This window comes from Lithobates pipiens, unplaced genomic scaffold (genome assembly GCF_037356315.1).
Source record: "Lithobates pipiens isolate NorthernLeopardFrog02 unplaced genomic scaffold, aLitPip1_a1.2 Scaffold_22, whole genome shotgun sequence".
Lineage (NCBI taxonomy): Eukaryota > Metazoa > Chordata > Amphibia > Anura > Ranidae > Lithobates > Lithobates pipiens.
The window spans coordinates 317,030,120-317,052,192 of NW_027507784.1; the positions used below are offsets into that span (position 1 = coordinate 317,030,120).

At 45.4% G+C, this 22,073-nt stretch overlaps 1 protein-coding gene across 11 annotated transcripts in view; it reads right to left on the bottom strand.

Moving 5' to 3' along the window:
* The window catches only part of EPN2 (epsin 2), a 117,747-nt gene that overhangs the window by 16,061 nt on the left and 79,613 nt on the right, over window positions 1-22,073 (bottom strand). For 3 of the 11 annotated variants that reach the window (XM_077449417.1, XM_077449421.1, XM_077449418.1), the window contains 4 exons: window positions 19,459-19,645; window positions 15,141-15,305; window positions 14,044-14,139; window positions 4,683-4,892 (listed from right to left, as the gene is read on the bottom strand). In XM_077449417.1, the coding sequence (XP_077305543.1) occupies window positions 4,683-4,892; window positions 14,044-14,139; window positions 15,141-15,305; window positions 19,459-19,645 (658 nt within the window). The remainder of the gene's footprint in view (window positions 1-4,682; window positions 4,893-14,043; window positions 14,140-15,140; window positions 15,306-19,458; window positions 19,646-22,073) is intronic. The other 8 variants (XM_077449419.1, XM_077449422.1, XM_077449420.1 and 5 more) reach the window with 7 other exon arrangements.

Genomic DNA, 22,073 nt, shown 5'->3' on the forward strand with positions numbered 1-22,073 from the left:
GCTGCTTCTCCTGAGTACGGGGATACCACATATGTGGGACTTTTTGGGAGCCTAGCCGCGTACGGGGCCCCGAAAACCAAGCACCGCCTTCAGGCTTTCTAAGGGCGTAAATTTTTGAGTTCACTTCTCACTACCTATTACAGTTTTGAAGGCCATAAAATGCCAAGATGGCACAAAACCCCCACAAATGACCCCATTTTAGAAAGTAGACACCCCAAGCTATTTGCTGAGAGGCATGTTGAGTCCATGGAATATTTTATATTTTGCCACAAGTTGCGGGAAAATTACAAACTTTTTTTTTTTTTTTTTTCACAAAGTTGTCACTAAATGATATATTGCTCACGCATGCCATGGGCATATGTGAAATGACACCCCAAAATAAATTCTGCTGCTTCTCCTGAGTACGGGGATACCACATATGTGGGACTTTTTGGGAGCCTAGCCGCGTACGGGGCCCCGAAAACCAAGCACCGCCTTCAGGCTTTCTAAGGGCGTTACAGTTTTGAAGGCCATAAAATGCCAAGATGGCACAAACCCCCCCAAATGACCCCATTTTGGAAAGTAGACACCCCTAAATTTAGGGGTACACTAGTGAGACTAGGTAATAAATGGCGGGTGCCCTGAAACTATAAAAAAAATAACTAACCAACCAGCGTCACCTGTAACAGTTATATGGTGATCACTGGTGAAAGGGTTAACTAGGGGGCAATTAGGGGGCTTTATGCGGTAGTATATGGGGGTCCCTGGCGCTATAAAAAGCTGCAGCGAACCTAAATACCTACCTGCCTAACTAGCGTCACCTGTGACACTAATACAGCGATCAGAAAAACGATCGCTTATTAGGCTGGGTTCACACTGGAGCGATGCGGGAACGCCACGAATGCGCGGCGGGTTCCCGCATCGCATGCCTCCCGGCGGCAGTTCACACTGCCCTATGCGAACTGCTGGGAGTGTCAGTGAAATGTTACTGACACCCCCAGATCAGTTCGCATATCGCAGTGCGATCTGCAAACTCGGATCGCATGGTGTGAACACCCATGCGATCCGATTCTGCTGCGGGCCAAAAAAAGGGTCCCGTGCGAATTTGCGGCGGGTGCGGCGGGTGCGGCGAATGGCTGAACTCGAATCGCACAGAGATCGGATGTGATTTGCACTGCAGTGCGGTGCGAATCACATCCGTTCTCATAAACCGCTGCAATGTGAACCCAGCCTTAGTGACACTGGCGACGGGGGGTGATCACGGGGTTAAACCTTTATTGGGGTGGTTAGGGGGGTACCTTAGAACTAAAGGGGGCTAACCCTAACTGCCCTAACAGTTATTAGTCACAAATGACACCCGCCGGGTGATCAGGGGGTTAAACCTTTATTAGGTAATAAATGGCGGGTGCCCTGAAACTATAAAAAAATAACTAACCAACCAGCGTCACCTGTAACAGTTATATGGTGATCACTGGTGAAAGGGTTAACTAGGGGGCAATCAGGGGGCTTTATGCGGTAGTATATGGGGGTCCCTGGCGCTATAAAAAGCTGCGGCGAACCTAAATACCTACCTGCCTAACTAGCGTCACCTGTGACACTAATACGGCGATCAGAAAAATTATCGCTTATTAGGCTGGGTTCACACTGGAGCGATGCGGGAACGCCACGAATCCGCGGCGGGTTCCCGCATCGCATGCCTCCCGGCGGCAGTTCACACTGCCCTATGCGAACTGCTGGGAGTGTCAGTGAAATGTTACTGACACCCCCAGATCAGTTCGCATATCGCAGTGCGATCTGCAAACTCGGATCGCATGGTGTGAACACCCATGCGATCCGATTCTGCTGCGGGCCAAAAAAAGGGTCCCGTGCGAATTTGCGGCGGGTGCGGCGGGTGCGGCGAATGGCTGAACTCGAATCGCACAGAGATCGGATGTGATTTGCACTGCAGTGCGGTGCGAATCGCATTCGTTCTCATAAACCGCTGCAATGTGAACCCAGCCTTAGTGACACTGGCGACGGGGGGTGATCACGGGGTTAAACCTTTATTGGGGGGGTTAGGGGGGTACATTAGAACTAAAGGGGGCTAACTCTAACTGCCCTAACAGTTATTACAGTCACAAATGACACCAATGCAAAAAAAAAAAAAAAAAAAAAAAAAAAAAAATGACATTGGTGTCACTGTGACTGGGGGGCAGGGGTAATTGGGGGGGTGATCGGGGGGTAAAGGGGGGGTGTGAGTGTGCCTGGCATGTTCTACTGTGTGTGTAGAGTGTTGGTGCAACTCACCGATCCGCTCTCCTCCGTGTCGGAACGGAAAATACCGACACGGAGGAGAGAATACATCACTTCCTCTCCTGTGTTTACATTACAGGAGAGGAAGTGATGTCACCGGGGATTTCTATTCGTCGGGAGCGATCGCGAGGGGGTGGCCATGAATGAATGGCCGCCCCCTCGTCCCGGATCGCTCCCGGACGAAAACCGACCGCCGCAGGCACCGATCGGGCCCCCGACCCGCGGGAGGCAAGGGACGTACATGTATGTCCTTATGCCTGCCCGTGCCATTGTACCGACGTACATCGGCGTGCGGCGGTCGGCAACTGGTTAAATGCAGTAAAAGCAGCAGTAAAGGCTTTAAAAAAAAAAGCAAATAAAGCCATGCAAGGTAAAGGCATAATGTGCTAGTATGCATCAGATATGAAAGACTTACCTTAAAACGAAGCCCTCTAGCGGCACAGCTGCAGAGGCTTCCATCTTCACCTGGTGTTCCTTCCGGGTTCGCAGGCTACGGCTGCTCCATTACCGCGCCACAATGATGCCATGGCTGCAGCACAGAGCTTTGAAGGAAAGGCACGGGATGCTTTTCCTTCAGAGCACATACACAGTGACAGTGACTGCTACTCTTTAGAATATCTCCTAAACGGTGCACGTTTAGGAGATATTCATTTAACCTACAGGTAAGCCTTATTTATTATACATAATTTATATAGCACCAACAGTTTGCACAGCACTTTACAACCCGGGGGCACAAAGTACACTCACAATACAAATCAATACAGAAGGGGTCAGAGGGCCCTGCTCGTTAGAGCTTACAATCTAGAAGAGATGGTGAAAGGACTAGTTAGGAATAGGGTAGGGTGGAAGGAATGGTCAGGAATAGGGTAGGGTGGTAGGAATGGTCAGGATTAGGCTAGGGTGGAAGGAATGGTCAGGAATAGGGTAGGGTGGTAGGAATGGTCAGGATTAGACTAGGGTGGAAGGAATGTCAGGATTAGACTAGGGTGGAAGGAATGGTCAGGATTAGACTAGGGTGGAAGGAATGGTCAGGAATAGGGTAGGGTGGTAGGAATGGTCAGGATTAGGCTAGGGTGGAAGGAATAGTTAGGATTAGGCTAGGGTGGAAGGAATGGTCAGTTTTAGGCTAGGGTGGAAGGAATGGTCAGGAATAGGGTAGGGTGGTAGGAATGGTCAGGATTAGGCTAAGGTGGAAGGTATGATAATAATTAGGATGAAGTCCGGGTGAAACATATGATTAGGGTTAGGCTAGGGTGGTAGGTATGGCTCGTATATACAGTATGGTCGGGTTTATGCTAGAACGTAAGGTCTGGTAAGAATTATATTAGGGTGGAAGGTATAGTAAGAATTGGCTGCACTAAAGAGTAGGCTAGAGGCTAGGTTTAGCTAGCAGAGTTTGACATTCTCCATTTCCTGGATGGTAAACACTGATATTATAAGCAATTTACCATTGGTCCCTATTGAGGACCTGCCATGCTGACTCTTGCTTGCTCACCATCTTCCACCCTAATTCATATTACTTACTGTATCTGCCCCTGCTGCAGATTCATATTATAAAATGGCATTAAAGCGGAGGTCCACCCTAAAGTGGACCTTCCGCTCATCGGAACCCTCCCCCCCTCCGGCGCCACAAATGGCACCTTTCAGGGGGGAGGGGGGTGCAGATACCTGTACTGTACAGGTATCTGCACCCACTTCCGGGATAGCTCTCTGCGGAAAGGGGCGTAGATTACGCCCCTTTCCGCAAGTGCCCGCCCCTTTCCGCAAGTGCCCCGCTGCCTGCTGGGAAACACACAGATCCCAGAGGCAGCGGGGACCCTCCTTATTGCGCAGCGCGACTCGCGCATGCGCAGTAGGGAACCGGGAAATGAAGCCGAAAGGCTCCATTTCCTGATTCCCATACCCAAGATGGCGGCGGCAGCACCCACCGAGAGACGATCTAGAGATCGGCTTCGGGTGCCGACATCGCGGGCGCGCTGGACAGGTAAGTGTCACTATTTTAAAAGTCAGCAGCTGCAGTATTTGTAGCTGCTGGCTTTTAAAAAAAAAAAAAAAACGCGGAGTCCCGGCGGACTCCCGCTTTAAGAATAGCGATTTAAAAAGAAAAAAGGTGAATGTGCAAGTTGCTTGGCTTATGAACAGCCGCCAAATGTTCTTTTAACAATATGCCAGGAAGTTTGAATGTGATAAACATACTTGTGATCTGCATACTACTTCCAAGTTAGCGAATCAGAAAGCAAATGTCTAGTAATCCCTAACAACCAATTTGAGAACAGGATTCTGCCTACTATACAGAGCTGGATTTTGGATTGGTAGCCAGGGGTAAGAAGGATGCCTTTCTTTCTTTTGGCTCTCACACAGCATTATCACAAATGTCAATTACCAACAGCTAAAGATCATTTGAGATGTACCTGATGCCAGGAAAGGGTTAAACGTAGGGGCAGGCGGTGTGGGCATCGTCACCAGTGTGTCGAGGTTCACTAAGACGGCGTTGGGTCCCAGGAAGGATTCTGGGGTTTTGCGAGCCTGTTTGCCTATGGTCATAGCGACTGGCTGAGCGTCGAAGAGGTCTGGACTGGTGGTACCACTGCGTAAGGACGGTAATGTAGATATGGAATCTGCTAGAAGGAGGAAGACAAAATGGAGTCAGCCAGAGAATCATCAATGCCAAATGTTTTTTATTTGTTTTTTACAATAGAGCAACTTAAGGAGATCAAATACCAAGCAGTGTTTTGATCCCTGTCTGAGTTCTCTCCTGCTGGACTACAGACCTTCCCCCATGTTATGAAAAAGATAAGGAAAGGATAGGAATTCTGTATTTCAGCACATATTGATTGTGCAGCAGTTAGGACTTCACTCAAATTTTGGCAGGATCAAAAGGTCTTTTTTGAACTCACTGTTCTTGTATTTAAATAAGTTGATGTTAACAATCAATCGTCTTTAAAAGTATGGCCTGGGACCGTACTCCGGTATTGTACTAGTTTAAAACTGAAGTTTAATCTGCTTATTCCTTTGTCTGCCCCTATTTTTTATTATTTTATTTTAGACCCAATGACGTAATTACTCGATCTTTCGTGCTCTTCTATGTAATGAAGACAGATCGTGGCTGGTACAGGGGGCCAGCTGGGTGTTGCACCCTGCTTCAGTATTTCTCCCAAGAGCCCTCAGGCCTGATACAAACAGTAGATTGGCTCTTGGAAGGAGTTATGCGAATAACTACTGGAAGATTGTACACGAAATACAGCGTGTTTTGGGAGCCAAACCTTGTCCCCTTCGTCAGGCCCTAAAATAGGCTTTTGACTGAGACAGGGGCAATATCTGTTACCATGCTGCAAGGCCTAGACCAGTGATGGTGAACCTTGGCACCCCAGATGTTTTTGAAACTACATTGCCCCATGATGCTCAACTACACTGCAGCGTGGATGAGCATCGTGGGAAATGTAGTTCCAAAACATCTGGGGTGCCAAGGTTCGCCATCACTGGTCTAGACAATGCCTTGTACATTGGCACGTTTTTATTGATTTTTTTCTCCACGTCTCTCACTTTCACTTTTTCGCGTGTCTCCTTTCACTCAGGATTGTAGGATGCGGGTCTTTGAGCCCACTCTGCAGTTGGGGTGGTGCTGGTGGAGAATTTGGCCATCAGGTTCTTTCCTCTGCTTTGAGGGGTGGAGGTCTTTCTTTGGGAAAGCATCCCACCCAGTACTTGGTTGGCTTTAGCTGATCATGAGAAGTGGGATTCATTGAGCCTTTTGGATAGGGGTCCTTCCTCTTTGGGAGGGAATCATTTGGCAATTTCAGTACAGGACAGGCACTTGTACAACAAGGTTTTTTTTTTTTTTTAAATAACAAACATGTTATACTTACCTGCAATGTGCAATCCTTTTGCACAAAGCAGCCCCAATTCTCATTTTATGGGGTTCCCTGCCAGCACTCCTGGCTCCTCCTGCCTTCCAAGTACACCCCCTAGCAAGCTGCTTGCTATGGGGGTACTTCAGCAGGCTTGATACCGAGCCGCACCGTGTGCCTGTATTGACACACACAACCTAGCCCCACCCCCTGCTCCTTCGTCACTGGATTTGATTGACAGCAGCAGGAGGCAATAGCTCCCGCTGTTCTCACTAAGTCCAGTGAGGGGGAAGAGAGAGAGAGCAAGTAGCGCTGTTGCGGTCGGGCATAGTGCTGGATCAAGATCAGGCTAAGGTAAGTATTTAGGGGTGACTGGGGGAGGAGAGCTGAGAATGCATTAAGGTAAAAAATAAATAAAACTTTTAGCCTTTACAACCACTGTAAATTATGTTCAATTCATAAGCAGTTTTGAATGGTTTCAGAAGTAATAATGGCCTTTTGTCCAAAAAGCCTTTCTCCTTTAGGTGAGAATATGAAATAGAATCTGAACCCGGGTTTAAACCCAACACAGCTACAAAGCCGGTCCAGGAGTGAGGACAGACAAATACCAGCACTGAGTGTATGTAATCTGTACAGCTGCAGCACATTGCAGGAACAAACTCCGTCTTCTTTCTGTGCTCGGGTTTAGGTAGCTGCCTCTTCCTCTCCATATGTTTGCAGACTACAGGGGTTTGTGCACATGTGTGACCTCTGACCCCTGCACTCCATCCAAAATTCCTTTACATTTCATGCCAGTTATTCTAGCAGATGTTCCGCTCCTTGACACCTGGGATACATCACATTTCACCACCGCCTTTCCAAGCAGATAGAAACCAAAGGAGTAGAGGAAACCAGGAATCCTTGCAGTGCCTAGACTGCCAGTGGAATGTTCCGAACGCAAAACATCTGCGATTCAGATTTACAATGGAACATGACTGCTGGATGAATCAACCGCAGGCAGTGTGTGCAGCTGTGCCTCCACCGCAGCACTGAGGCATGATGGGAGTTGGAGTTCTGCTGGCGGATTGAGGTACATGCAGGGGAGGAGGCATGTCTCCCTAAAGACTCAGAGAAGCCATGTTGTCTCCTTGTGTTAGGGCCAACATAAACAAGAGCGTTACTTCATTCAGAATCTCATCTGGAAATGAACTCAGTTCCTAGAAATCTCAGCCCTGAGAAAAACAGATCAAACTACTTCAGAAAATAAGATACAGAAAGTCATCTGTTTCCGATTGGCTGGGCCAGCGTTCAGTGCCCTCAAACTGCGCATTTATTGACATGACTTTTTATCCGAGCCATTTTTATCACCTGTCCAAAGCTGTCTACACACATTACAGTCTGCCTTGTAGAAAGTTTAACAACTCGCCGAGCGAGCCATAGACAAATGATGTCCTGGTCGGCAAGTGAAATACCAGGGTTATAATTGCAGCAATATGCCATAACCCCAGTATTGGGGTTTTCTACACGATAAAAGTGGTCTGAGTGACAAATTCACGCTTAGAAGCGGCGTAAGGGGTGTCCCCCCTCCTGCCGCTTTCTGGTGGTTCCTGTGCTTACCTGACCAATTGGTGAAGCCCAGGACCCATCCAGCGCCGATGGCTTGCAATAGAGATAAGTGCAGGCAAGATGGCCTCTGCTCATCTCTATGGCCTTGGAGGACCAGAGTGATGTTATGTCACTTCCGATTCCTCCAGGCATGTAAAAATTGCCTTTTGATGTTTGGCTTTTATCTTTTGTTTTTAAAAGTAGGAGAAATTTGGGGTCCTATAGACCCCAGATCTCGCCATAAAGAGGACCTGTCATCCTGTATTGTTATCACAAGGAATGCGTACATATCTTGAGATGGCAATCAAAGTGATAAAAAAAAAGAAAACATAAAAATAAATAAAAAAAGGAATAATAACGATGAATAAAAATAAAGTGCCTCTGTCCCCCCCTACTTCCGCACAGTGGTGAGTGCATACATGTTCTGATTTTTTGCATACAGTCACTGTCGGTGTTTATAGCCGCTACCAGTGATCATTGTGTTCTGCTGAAAGAGAAGGCTACCCCACTGGTGGAACACAGTAGTGCTGCGGGAGGGATTCCCCCATCAACAATGTGTTAAGTGATTTTCTTTTTTGCAACCTGTGCTTGCATGAAATGAAAATTGCATCATCTATGGGTTGCTTAAAGGAGAAGTCCGGCCTGAGCTCATTTGGCTGGGCCTCTCCTATGGGTCACAGGAGTGCAATCCGTTTTGCACTCCTGTGACCCATTTTTAGCAGAGAGCGATCTGAAGTCTGTCTCTGTTGATGGAATCAGTCCAGGCACCCTGTCATCCCGACAATAAAGTCTGGATCTTTGCCTGGACTGATGCCCATCTTAGCGAGCCGCTGAGAGCCTGAAATGGACATTCCCTGCCCCTCCACAGCTCAGCACTTGGGGGGGGGGGGGGGGGGGGATTCGGAGCCGAGAGCTGCTGCCCATCAATCAGGGGAGCGGTTAGAATCGCTCAGTTCTCAGTGCAGAGGTGCCGGGGGACAGATGCATCCACCTAGGTAAGTATGAATGGGCAATAAAAAAAAAACACTACTTTTTAAAAATAGAAGTATGTCTGTCCCCCCCCCCATCATACTTATCTAGGTGGATGCAGCCTCTGTCCCCCGGCACCTCTACACTGAGAACAGAGTGATCAACACACTGCTGATGGCTCAGTTCTCACAGCTCCCCGAGCAAAGAGCTGAATGTCAATCAGCAGCTCTCCGCTCTGATCCCCCCCCCCCCCCCGCGGTCACTGGAGCGCTAAGCTGTGGAGGGTCGAGGAGGGTTCGTCTCAGGCTCTCATCGGTGTGCTGAGACAGGTATCAGTCCAGGCACCTGGTGGATCCAGACTTGTCGGGATGACGGAATGTCTGGACTGCTAATGACGACGTCAGCAAAGAGCAGATTTCAGCCCGCTCTCTGCTAAAAACAGGTCACAGGAGTGCAAAACGAATTGCACTCCTGTGACCCATAGGAGAAGACCAGCTAAACGAGCTCAGGTTGGACGTCTCCTTTAATTGAAGATGTTATTAGTATGTTGATGAGGGGGAAGGGGGACCAGGAAAGGCCAAATATAAAATTAAACTTCAGCTTCAAGTTCAATGTTACAAAAATAAAAGAATAAAATGGGCGTTTAAAAACACAATTGTAAGGTGTACAGCGAATGTGATAATCTTCTTACATCCAAATTTACAAATTATCTCATAATGGTTTCATACGACCTCAGCCAAATGTTATAACACATAAGGCCAACCATACACGGTTTGAATGAGATCCGAACCATCAGTAAGCGGGATGAATGTACCATGCTGATCAATCGATCAATCAATTTGGGTATAACCAGCCTGCCGGATTTGCTTGCGATTATCGTAGGCAGTTGCTATAACCACTAGCGATAATCACTGGCTGCCCCTGCCCTCGCCCATTTGCACCGTTTATGGCCTGCCTAAAGCCTCGTAAACACGGTACGAAAACCAGAAGGGGGTTGTCGTTTGACAGACTGTTGTCCGAAATTCTTCCCGTCAGTTCGACAATTGTTTTTCAATTTTTGGACAACAAATGTTGGGTGACAGGCTAGTAAATTTTTGTCGAACGAAGGCTCCCACGTCTGATTTTCAGATGCTCAGTACACAAATCCATCACAGAAAAGTTGAAAGTACACACACGCATGCTCGGAATCAAGGAACATCTGGGAAGAGTTCGGTCTTGTAAACTACCGTTTTGTAATCTAGAATTAACATTCGTGACGCGGTATTTGATGAAAAAATTCAAAAGTCTAAATTCTCATCTTCTTTAATGGGATAATAACAAAGCCGCTTTGCATGCAGTTATGCCAAACCTATTTTAAAAGGCATTTGTTTTGTACGATCTGAAAATAACAAATCAACGCTCACCAAACTTCTACTAACTTGAAATTAGAAGAAGGGGCCCAAAGGGTGGCGCTTGAGAAATGAACTTCCTCTTTATACACTCGTAGTACGTCACTACGTTCGTGTTGTCGAACGACAATTTGCGTAACATTAGTCTGCAAGACAAGATCCTGGCACATGACCTTTTGACAAAAATCAGATGCTCTGTCGTCCAGGAATCGTGCCGTGTGTACGAGGCTTTAGTCTGAATTCACAAAAGGATTTTATTTTTCTATTTACTGAAGGTATTATTACTGCACACATCAGACAGGTTCACCACACAGTGTTTGTTTACTAAAGGAGTTGAGAATCTACTTGGTAAACTGTATCTGTGTTCACTTGCAATACCTTATCATGGGTATATGAAATAAACAGTGATTTGCTTACCATGAATGGATGGATAATTGAAATCAAATTTCACTCAATTTGGTCAGATAAAGTTTGTGAATTAACAATAAATTTAATGAAGATTCTCAGCACCTTAAGTAAATCAGCCTTAAAGCATTATTTAACCTAAAACCACAAATGTAATGTGTCGCATCTTACCAATCATTAGATGTGGTGGCTGCAATGTTTTATTTTTTTTAATGCTTTTTCCCCCTCTGTTTTCACCTGGTGATCTGGCCAGTAACGCGCCTCCTGTATTGGAGGCCCCCATTCTGGATAAAGGAGCACAGGGGGCACTTTTGTTCAGCCACATTGTTAATCTGAGGGGAGGGGAGTATTAAGCCCCGTACACACTATTAGATTTTCTGCAGATTTTTGGCTTCAGATTTACCAAAACCATATAATATGAGGTTAAAGCTTAAAGCCTCGTACACACGGTACGATTGTTGGCCAACCAAGCACCTGATTTTTGTCAAAGGTCATGTGCCAGGATCTTGTCTTGCATACCAACGTTACGCAAATTGTCGTTTGACAACACAAACATAGTGATGTACTACGAGTGTATAAAGAGGAAGTTCATTTCTCAAGCGCCACCCTTTGGACCCCTTAATCTAATTTCAAGTTGGTAGAAGTTTGGTGAGTGTTGGGTTGTGATTTTCAGATTGTACAAAATAAATGCCTTTTAAAATACGTTTGCCATAAATATTTTCAAAGTAGCTTCGTTATTATCCCATTAAAGATGAGAATTTTGACATTTCATGAATTACCGCGTCACAAATGTTAATTCTAGATTAGGAACAGTAGTTTACAAGAGGACTTTTAGCTCTTGAGCGTCACTCTTTGGGCCCCTTCTGCTAATTTCGTGTTTGGTGAGCATTAATTCTGAGCATGCGTGTTTGTACTTTCCACTTTTGTGTAAAATTTACTAGCCTGTCGTCAAACATTTGTTGGCAGAAAGTTGGACAACAATTGTCAAAGGAGTGTAATAACGGTAAGATTTTAGGACAACAGTCTTAAAGAGGAAGTAAAGCCTTTGCAAGACAAAGGGATAATGAGCCAGTATACATGGCATACTAGCTCATTATGAATTACTTGCCTGAGATCGAAGCCCCCGCATCGGCCCTCATTCGCCTCCTCTGACGCCGCCATCTATACCGGAGTGACTTCTGGGTATCGCGGCTCCGGCACTGTGACTGGCCAAAGCCACAATTACATCACTCCCGCGCATGCACGCTGGTGCCGCCACGATCACCGTTAGAAATGGCACGCTTAGTACGCCTGTGCCCGATGTCTACGGTGCCACCATTTCTGCAAATATCTCCTAAACCTTTTTAGATTAAGGCTTACCTGTAGGTTAAAGTGGTTGTAATGGGTTTACAACCACTTTAAGCCTTGTAAACACGATCGGATTGTTGGCCAACAAAACCGTGGACTTTTGTCCAAAGGGCGTTGGCCCAAACTTGTCTTGCATGAACATGGCACACAATTGTTGGCCAAACAAACACAAAGGTAGTGATGTACTAAATGTTTTTGTCAGCTCTTTAGCACCACCCTTTGGGTGCCTTCTGCTAATTTCGTGTTGGTAGAAGTTTGGTGAGTGTTGATTCGCGCTTTTCATTTCGCACTTTTCAGTTCATTTCTGAACGCCCGTTCGTCAACCAGCCATGTTGCGGAATCAGAGGAGATGACGTATTTTTTATTATTGGGCTTGGAGTTATTGCGTTGACATTATTTTTTGGTTGAATAATGATTTGATTAGGTATATTTTCTATATTTTTGGATGCATAGAATGCATTTTTTGGTTAAGTTCTATTGGCAGATAGCATGTCTAAATTTTATATGTTTTCTTTTTTTAATGCACAATAAAAAAATTGTGTAGAATAATACTTGGCTATGTGTTTTACTTCAAATGACCGTTTGGGAGTAGCAGTTATATTAAAAAAAAAAAAAAACACAATGTAAAATTGACAAGGGACACCAACATAGTTGATCTTAAAAACTACGGGATAATGGTGTTGTGGTAACTTGCCCAAAAAAAAAAAAAAAAAAAAAAAAAGCATAATATTCTTGATATCACTAGAAGAAAAAAGCCTTTGAAAATATGTGTACAATAACTCCATCAGTATCACCAGCAAAGCAGCTTCATTATTATCTCATTAAAGAAAAAGAGAATTGTGCGCTGCATTTCAAGATTTCATAATTTGCCACGTCACCGATGTTAATTCTCCATTATGAACGCTAGTTCACAAGACTGACCGCTTCCGGCTCGTCCTGGCTTCCGAGCATGCGTGTTTGTACTTTGGTCTTTTGTCCAAAGGAGTGGGGCAACACGCTCGGAAAATCCGACAACAGACATTTGTCCACGGAAAATTTTAAAACCTGCTAGCCAACATTTGTCCACGGAAAATTTTAAAACCTGCTAGCCAACATTTGTCCGCGGGAAATCCGACAACAATTGTCCGATGGGGCTTACACATGGTTGGATTTTCCGCCAACAGCCTGACATCACACATTTCCCGTTGGAAAATCTGATCATGTGTACAAGGCTTAACAGACAATCCCCTGCCAACAATCTGTTCGTGTGTATGAGGTTTTAGACTTGCTAAACTGCAATATCATAAATGTTTGCCTTTAGGTTTAATACTGCTTTAATGTCCAATCAAACTTTATCACATGGATTTCTACTCATTATAATCCTGCTAGTTTTAGGCTGGTGGTAACTGTGAGAGTTTCAATAAGAGTCAAAGGAGGCATTTGAGGAGGTAATAAAATAAGAGCCGATTTAGACATGTTCAAGGTGTTAATGTATGGTTATGCAGGAGACATGCGTTACTGCAATGTGGTGTAGATCATTTTGAGTGGAAATCCAAAGCACTAAGGCAATACACCATAATTGTGTTACAAAAATAAGGTGTGAGCAGCATTGGCAGCCCATTATTTTCTATGGACTGCCTTAAAACAACACGTTAACATTAATGCACATGCATTAATGCATTGGAAAGAAATAAAGGGCCCCAATACCTTCTTAGTACTTTCTCTGGAGGACACCCAGAGAAACTAAAGTAATTGTAAAGGTTGTGATTTAAAAAAGATAAAACATAAACATGTTATATTTGCCTGCTCTGTGCAATGGTTTGGCACAGAGCAGCCCCAATCCTTTTCTTTTTGGGTCCTTCGGGCAGCGGTCTGGGCTTCTCCAACCTGCTGAGTGGCCTCATTCGCAAGTCTCTTTGCTCCCGTAAATGGACATTGTTGGGCCCGTCCCCAAATTACTCCTCATTGTCTCACTGGCTGTGATTGACAGCAGCAGGAGCCAATGGATCTTGCTGCTGTGTGAGCCAGTGAGGAGCTAGATACCTGGAAGAGCCGCTGCTCTCATGCACACTGCTGGATCGAGACGGGGCTTCGATAAGGATAAGGGAGAGCTGGGGGTGAGCTGCACCCAGAAGATTTTTTACCTTAATTCATAGAATGCATCAAGATAAAAAATCTTATGCCTTTAGAACCACTTTAAATTGCATTGAATGTGGAGCTGATACAGTGAAGATGTATTGCATATTACATACCTGATAATTTTGACATGGACCTGAGGCTGTCAAACTCAGAAAAATCATCTTTTGCGGTCCCATTTAAATTGCTGAATGGGTCAAAGGATGGACCCCCTGTTAAAAAAAAAAAAAAAAAAAAAAAAGAATGCTTAAAGCAAAACTAAGCAAACAATAACCTTCTCCAAAAATAATCCATACACATCCAGTACTTTATGGCCCTGTAATTCATTTTTCATTAAAGGGTTTGTAAAGGTAAGGGTTTTTCTCACCTTAATACATCCTATGCATTAAGGTGAAAAATCAGCTGTCAGTGACCGACCCCCCCAGTCGTTTTACTTACCTGACCCTTGGAACTTGTCCATGGGGACACGCCGTCTCTCTGTCTGGGGTTCTTGGCTGTTGATTGGATAGATTGATAGCAGCGTAGCCATTGGCTCCTGCTGCCGTCAATCAATTCCAATGATGTGGCCGCCGGGGGCGAGTCCTGCATTCGGCGTCACATGCTGGACTTGGGAACACGCCCGCAAGGTAACCCCCCCCGGAGAGCGCTTCTCCCAGGGGGTTATCTGAAGCAGGGAGGAGCCGAGAGAGCCGCCGGGGGACCCCAGAAGACCAGGATCAGGGCCACTCTGCAAAACAAGCTGCACAGTGGAGGTAAGTATGACATGTTTGTTATTTAAAAGAATACATTTTTACTATTGTGTCACTTTAAATAGTTGCAGGAAAGAAAATCACTCGATTCCCCCAACACAGGCAGTCCCTGCTGGAAGATCACAGTGATTATTACTAGCGGCTGGCAGTAATCGCATATAGATCTCCAGCATGCTGGTTGTACCCAAGTTGATCGATGGATTGACTTGAGTACAATCAGCCTGCCCATAGATTGTTCTAATCTAGGCCGGTCATTGCTGAACCAGTCGAGATTCAAACCATCTATGGCCGACTTAAAACTACCCTGTTCAGGGTGACAAAGAGTGGCAAATAGTTTGATATTCATTTATATTTTGGGAATGAACATCCAAATTTTTGCATGCCCGTAGTTATGACAGTTTGTTTTTAACTGCAGACAGCTGTTTTTTTGTTTGTTGTTTAGTGCCACACCGGCGTGCTCTCACCTGTGCTTATGCTAGATTTAGTTGCAGGTCCCCAGGGGTCTGCTGTAGGATTAGCTGCTCCCGTGGCAGGGGAGGGGGCCCAGGGGTCTTGGCTTTTGGGAAGAGACTGCGTTGAAGAGACCTTGCTTGATCCCCAGGGGTCGGAGATGGCAGATGTCTTCGTACCTGCCATATAAACAGATGGACCCTGTTAGCTCTGAGTGTTAGTGGGAGGCTGTGACATTTCACATGTAGGTGGGGGCATCCCAATGAAGGAGCCTGCAGGAAGCACATGCCTTCCCTGATAAATGCATGCTAATTTCATGTACAAATAAAAGCAGCAGGGCTTGAATTCGGGATTTTAAACACTGCTGACATATGACAAAATGACATTGTTAATCCTTGCTTGCAGTATAAGCTACAGTGCCAACAAAGTAATTTTGCAACTGGTCGGGTAGCTGCAGTTTACCCACAGTGTGAAGTGGGTATCTGGCAAGTTAGGATAGATAAATATAGATAAGTGGTTTGCAGTCTGCAACCCTTTTGCCCTGTACACACGGTCGGATTTTCAGACGGAAAATGTGCGATCGGATGATGTTGGAAAATCCGACCGTGTGTGGGCTCCATCTGACTTTTTCCGTCTGATTTTCCGACGCACAAAATTTGAGAGCAGGATCTAAAATTTTCCGACAACAAAATCCGATTGCATAAATTCCGATCGTGTGTAGACAATTCCGACAGACAAAGTGCCACGCATGCTCAGAATAAACTAAGAGACGAAAGCTATTGGCTACTGGCCCGTTTATAGTCCCAACGTACGTGTTTGACGTCACCTCGTTCCGAACGATCGGATTTTCCGACAACTTTGTGCGACCGTGTGTATGCAACACAGGTTTTGGCCAAAATCCGTCTGGAAAAAAATCGGACGGATTTTGTGGTCGGTATGTCCGACCGTGTGTACAGGGCATTTGTCTCTCATTGTCCCTTGGGCCTCTGTTCCTCTACTAATGATGGATCAGTATTACTAATGATGGATCAGTACTCCTCCCACGGATACCAATGATGGGACACTATTCCTGGGACTCATACCAATGATGAGGCACTGTTCCTGCCACTGATACCAAAGATGGGACACTATTCCCCCCGCCGATACCAAAGATGGGATACTATTCCTCCCGCCGATAATGGGGCTTTATTCCACCTCCCATGTCCCACAACAGCCAGGTAATTTTTCATTCCAGCCAATCACAAAGCTGGGAATTTTGTTTGCTCCCACTGACTCTGGGGCATTTTATACTCTTATTGGCCACAGTCTACCCCCCCCCCCCCCCCAATTCTGAAGGACAGCAAACAGACAGGCCTTTGTTTAGACATTTTGGGGATCCCTGATTTTGAGGGATCAAGTAAGGTCGGGCTTACACAATTTCAATCTCAGCCGGTTTGATCAGCCTGCTGGATTAATTTTCGATTTTTGCAAGTGGCTGCTATAGCCGTTAGCGATAATTACTGTCTTCTTTCGATGCCCCCAGTCACGGGAAGACAATTGCCGATTCTTCTGTCAGCACTGTCTGTGTTAATGGGGAAATCAGGAGAATTTCTTTCCTGCAACCCGTGGTTGCAGAAAAATAAGTTTGCGCCATGTATGGCCGGCTTAAGGCTTTAGTAGGCTTCTGTTTACTCAACTCAAACAACTTTTAAGCTGACCTCTCCACCATACTAAATATATGGAAAACAAAAGAGATAAGTCACATAAACTCCTTGGGACAGACCATATGGTCCCTCATTGGAGGCTCAGAGTTCAGGCAAAGTCTCTCTAGCTGGCTAGCTTAGCCTGAACATTCGTCTAACGAGCCCCTTCATATGGGATCATGTGATCAGTGCCTGGGCATCTGGTCATGTGACCAACACTAGAGAGAGTTTTGGAGCATATATTTAGTGTGCCAGGAGGGGCAGGCTGGATGCCATCCTTAAAATAGGTCTTTTTAACATGGAGAGCGTGTAGTGAAGCATGTTTGGTTTTCATTTCATTTCGTTCATTCTTTTCTTTTAATACCCAAAGCCAATTTTTTATTTATTTTTTAAAATTTTTTGCAATTTGTGTTACAGATTACAGGGTTACATGATGTGGCTTTTTAAATTAGAAATAAAGACAAGAATGTGGTCAGACGGATTCCCATCTTAGGCATAAAGCTTCCTACAAACTTCAACAAGATCTTTTTCTGGCTACCCTGAGACTTTCCACTGAGGAATGTGTCTGAACTGCCAGGAGAGTGACGTCACCCTCCGCCGAATCCAACCCTGGGCTACTGTGCAAAGGGAAAGTAAACAGAGCGGCAGGTGATTCAGTATTACAAGTGGCTGAAAGAAAACGCGGTGTGAGAGGGTCATAGCAACAAATGGAAATCCCCCCCCCCCTACACACACATATTTTCTCTGTAGGGGCGAGAAATAACAGCAGAAGTTTGGGGAGGGAATCCCTCTTGTTATTGATTGATACTTCACATGTCACTAAACAAAATCCCTAGTCTCCAAATATAATAAATACAAATCCAATTCCTAATGACCCAGTCATTTATTTTTCACCCAAAAATGGAACTTCCACTTATCCGGTTCCTCCTCTCCCCTCCGGTGTCACATTTGGTACCTTTCAGGGGGGGGAGCAGATACCTGTCTAATCCAGGTATTTTCTCCCACTTCCGGTGAAAGATCGCTGCAATATCTGCAGCGATCTATGCCATGTCTAAGCCGACATTTGTGTGAAATGCTTCTACCTGCTTGTCCTCTGCTCCATCTCTTAAACATCTGTCATTTGGTCTTCAATAAAGAGGAATTCTTGCAAATGCGGAATACACGGTTTAGGAGATATTCACCCTGCATGCAGGCGCTCAACCTCAGCGGCGCATGCGCAGTGAAGGTCTGGCTTATTGTGCCGGGACTTGCCAAAATGGAGGACTCCCGCACACAGTGAAGGTCCGGCGTATTGTGCCTGAACGGACGACTCGCGGCTCTGGCCAGCAACGCCGGAAGAAACGGCGAGGCAACATGTCAGCCCCCTCATCGATGACCGGGTCAGGCTGCGGGAGCTTCATTCTAAAGTAAGTGTTTCATAATGTGCTGGTATGCGATGCATACTAGCACATTATGCCATTGTCTTGCAAGTTTTTTTTTTCCTTCAGAGGTTTACTACCGCTTTAACAAGTGACCATTAACCACTTTCTGCCAGCGCTATACCCGAAATACAGCTACAAGGCTTACTTAGCTGGGAGGGCATACATAAACATCCTCCTGTGATCACGTGGGCGGCACACTCTGTGATCATTGTGTCCAATCACGGATGTAAATACAAGCCGGTTATTGGCTTTCCATTCCTCACACTGACAACATTCTATGCATTAAGATAAAAAAAAGGTGTGCAGCAGCCCCCCTAATACTTACCTGAGCCACATCTTGAGCCAACAATGTTGCATGAGAGACTCAACTGTCCAGGACTCTCCCTCCTCATTGGCTGAGACAGTAGATCAAGATCTACTATTGCTTACAGCTCAAGGAACCTCTAGCAACCTCTGCAGGAACCCTATGGTTCCACAGAACCCTGGTTGACAAAGACTGACTTATGCCACGTACACACGACCGGACTTTCCGGCAGACTAGGTCCGACGAATCATTCCGTCGGATAATCCGATTGTGTGTGGGCTAATCCAGATCGTTTTTCTTTAAAAAAAAAAAATCAGATGGATCGAGAAATAGAACATGTTTCAAATCTGTCCGATGGACTCAATTCCTATCGGGAAAACAGTTTGTCTGTATGCTGGTCTGATGGACCAAATACGACGCAAGGGAAGCTATTGGCTACTGGCAATTGAACTTCCTTTTCTAGTCCCGTCTTACGTCATCACGTTCAAAACAAACGGACTTTCGAACTGACTTTAGTCTGTGTGTGGGCAAGTCCGTTCGTCCGTCGTAACTCCATCGAAAGTCCGTCAGGAAGACCATCGGACATTTTCTGCTGGAAAGTCCGGTTGTGTGTACGCGGCATTAGAACTTCAGACATGTAACCAATGCTGAAGGGCTGGCGTAACATTTTCTCCAGGAAAGTTTATGTATACTCAAAAGACCGTTAACATAAATTTAAGTTAACATTTGCATACTAAGGACTGAAGGTAGATTAGTGCTGCAGAACACTATCGGAGTCACCCATCATGTGTATATGGCCACTTTAAATCATTTGTGTGCTGAACCAATGTTCACCAGAATTCCATTCTCCTACTATACTATATATTGACTTCCTCAGAAGCACGTTACATGGTTTGAAAGAATTCAAAGAACAAACTTTACTTACCAAAAGATTGCCAAGGGTCTATAGAGGGAGGAGAGGCAGCAGTTGCCCCCCAAGGGTCAGGTTGGCTGTTTGATGTCGGTACTGATGCGGCTGCCCAAGGCTCGGATTTTGGAGGGGCCGGGGCCCCGGGAGGCAGTGCGTCTATTAGGTCCAACAATGATGGTGGCTGCTGGTGCTGCTGCTGCTGCTAATTAAAAATGAGTAAATCAGTGAACACTGTAAATCAAACATGAAGTTATAGCCACCTATGGGCACAAAGATATTGCTGGCCACTCTGGTAGACTTGAGCCACATTGGGCGACAGCATGCATATCTATGTCCAGCCCACCAATCTGGGTAGGGAGGAAATACAGCGATCAGCTGTGCTGAATATGTCCACACACTTTAGTGTTTTGTGATCATGCAGAACTTTATTCATGTGGCCTATACAAATGTGCATGCACATAAAATTACTCAGAAATGCAACAAATTGTTAGAATTCTAACGTGTCCAATTCGTGTGATAAGTTTTGTTCTTAAAAAACTAAGCATGGGTTGTCATTTTTAATAATAAAACACTTTAAAAAAAAGACGGTGTTGATTGCTCCAGGGAAAAGTGACAGGTTTAAAGCTTAAATGGGGCTAACTCATGGAGAGGGGGAGATGTTCTGTAGTCCAGCAGGGAAGCACTCAGGCCAGGCTGACAACAGTGCTTGGGATTTCAGTGCAGCAGAGGCAATGTTGTCAGCTTACTACAGGAAGTTAGGAGCTCACTGGATTTCTGGCAGATCAAATACAGTATTTTTCTGTACTTTCTGTATTTTAACCGCTTAAGGACCGCCCCACATACATTTACTGCGGCAGGGGGGCCCTTTAGCGCGAAATCACGTACCTGTACGTGATTCTAGTCTTTCATGCGCGCGCCGCTGGACCCCCGCTCCCGCTGTGAATGGAACCCGGCCAACGTTCCTAGAGAGGCAGAATAGTGGTCTACCTATGTAAATAAGGCAGATCACTGTTCTGCCAGAAAGAAAAATGGATCGCTCATGTTTCTACTAAGCAGAAACATGGATCTCTGTTGTACTTTAGTCAAAGCACTCCCCCTACAGTTAGAAAGCACACATAGCAAGCACAGTTAACCCTTTGTATGCCTCTGATGTTAACCCCTTCCCTGCCAATGTCATTTATACAGTGGCAGTGCATTTTTTTTTTTTAGCACTGATCACTGTATTGGTGTCACTGGTCCACAAAAAGTGTCACTTAGTGTCCAATTTGTCCGCTGCAATGTCACAGTCCTGCTAAAAAAAATAATAATAATCGCTGATCGCCGCCATTACTAGTAAATTAAATCATTTTTTTTTTTTAAAAGTCCCTAAATCTATACCATAGTTTGTAGACGCTATAACTTTTGCGCAAACCAATCAATATACGCTTATTGGGATTTTTTACCTAAAATATGCAGCAGAATACATATTGGCCTAAATTTATAAAGAAATGTGATTTTTTTTTTTTTTTTTATTGGAAATGTTTTATAGCAGAAAGTAAAAAAAAAGTTTCCCCCCAAAATTGTCACTCTATTTCTTTTTTTGTTTATAACGCAAAAAAGTAAAAACCGCAGGGGTGATCAAATACCACCAAAAAAAAAAAAAAAGCTCTATTTGTGTGGGGGGGGGGGGGGGAGAGGACGTCAATTTTATCTTGGTACAGTGTCGCATGACCGCGCAATTGTCAGTTAAATGAATGCATTGCTGTATTGCAAAAAATGGCCTGGTCAAAATGGGGGTAAAACCTTCCAGAGCTGAAGTGGTTAAAGAGGCCAAACACATATACTTTAGGTTGAGATTAACACTTTTGAAAATTCCCTTCATGACTGGTTCTCTTTAACAATGACAATTAAAGCAGAACTCCATGATTTAACCACCTCTTCCTGATGACACAAACCCACGCCCCACCCCATATCCCCCCCATCCGCCCCCCATGCCGTTCCACCATTTCTTTACAAACCCCTATACATACCATTTTATTCTTCAAGCCATCTTGCCTGTCACTGCAGCTTCCTTTCTCTCCTCTGGCAGCTGCGGAAGGCAAGCAATCTTCAAGGACTGCATAGCGCTCATGTAGAGACATGTGAATGCTGCTCAGTCCTGGAGTACAGTGAGAATGGCCGGCATGATCAGAGTGAAGGGATGCCATCAGCACACCAAGGATTCCTCAAAAGGGTCCAAGGCTTTATTTTTGTGGTCACATGATAGACTTAAAGCAAGGTTTTGGAGCCACGCAAGGGCCCCTTGGTCACTTGCCTGACTAAGGGGCCCTGCATGGCTCCGAAACTTTCCTGTATGTTTATCATGTGACCACGAAAATATAGCTTTGGACCGTTTCGAGGAATCTTTGGTGTGCTGATGGCATCCCTTCACTCTGATCATCAACGGTTTCCAGCCTGTGGTCACTAGAGCACCCAGCATTACTGAGCAGCCAGTTTGTTGAATGTGTGGGTGGGGAATATTGCGCTTGGACTCAGCCTGCAGCATGACGCATTGCCGGGGGGGGGGGGGGGGGGGTGTAAATAACAGACTGGGCTCACAGGAGATGGAGGAAAGCATGTAGAGTGTGGTTCTGCCATAAAGAGGTCTGACT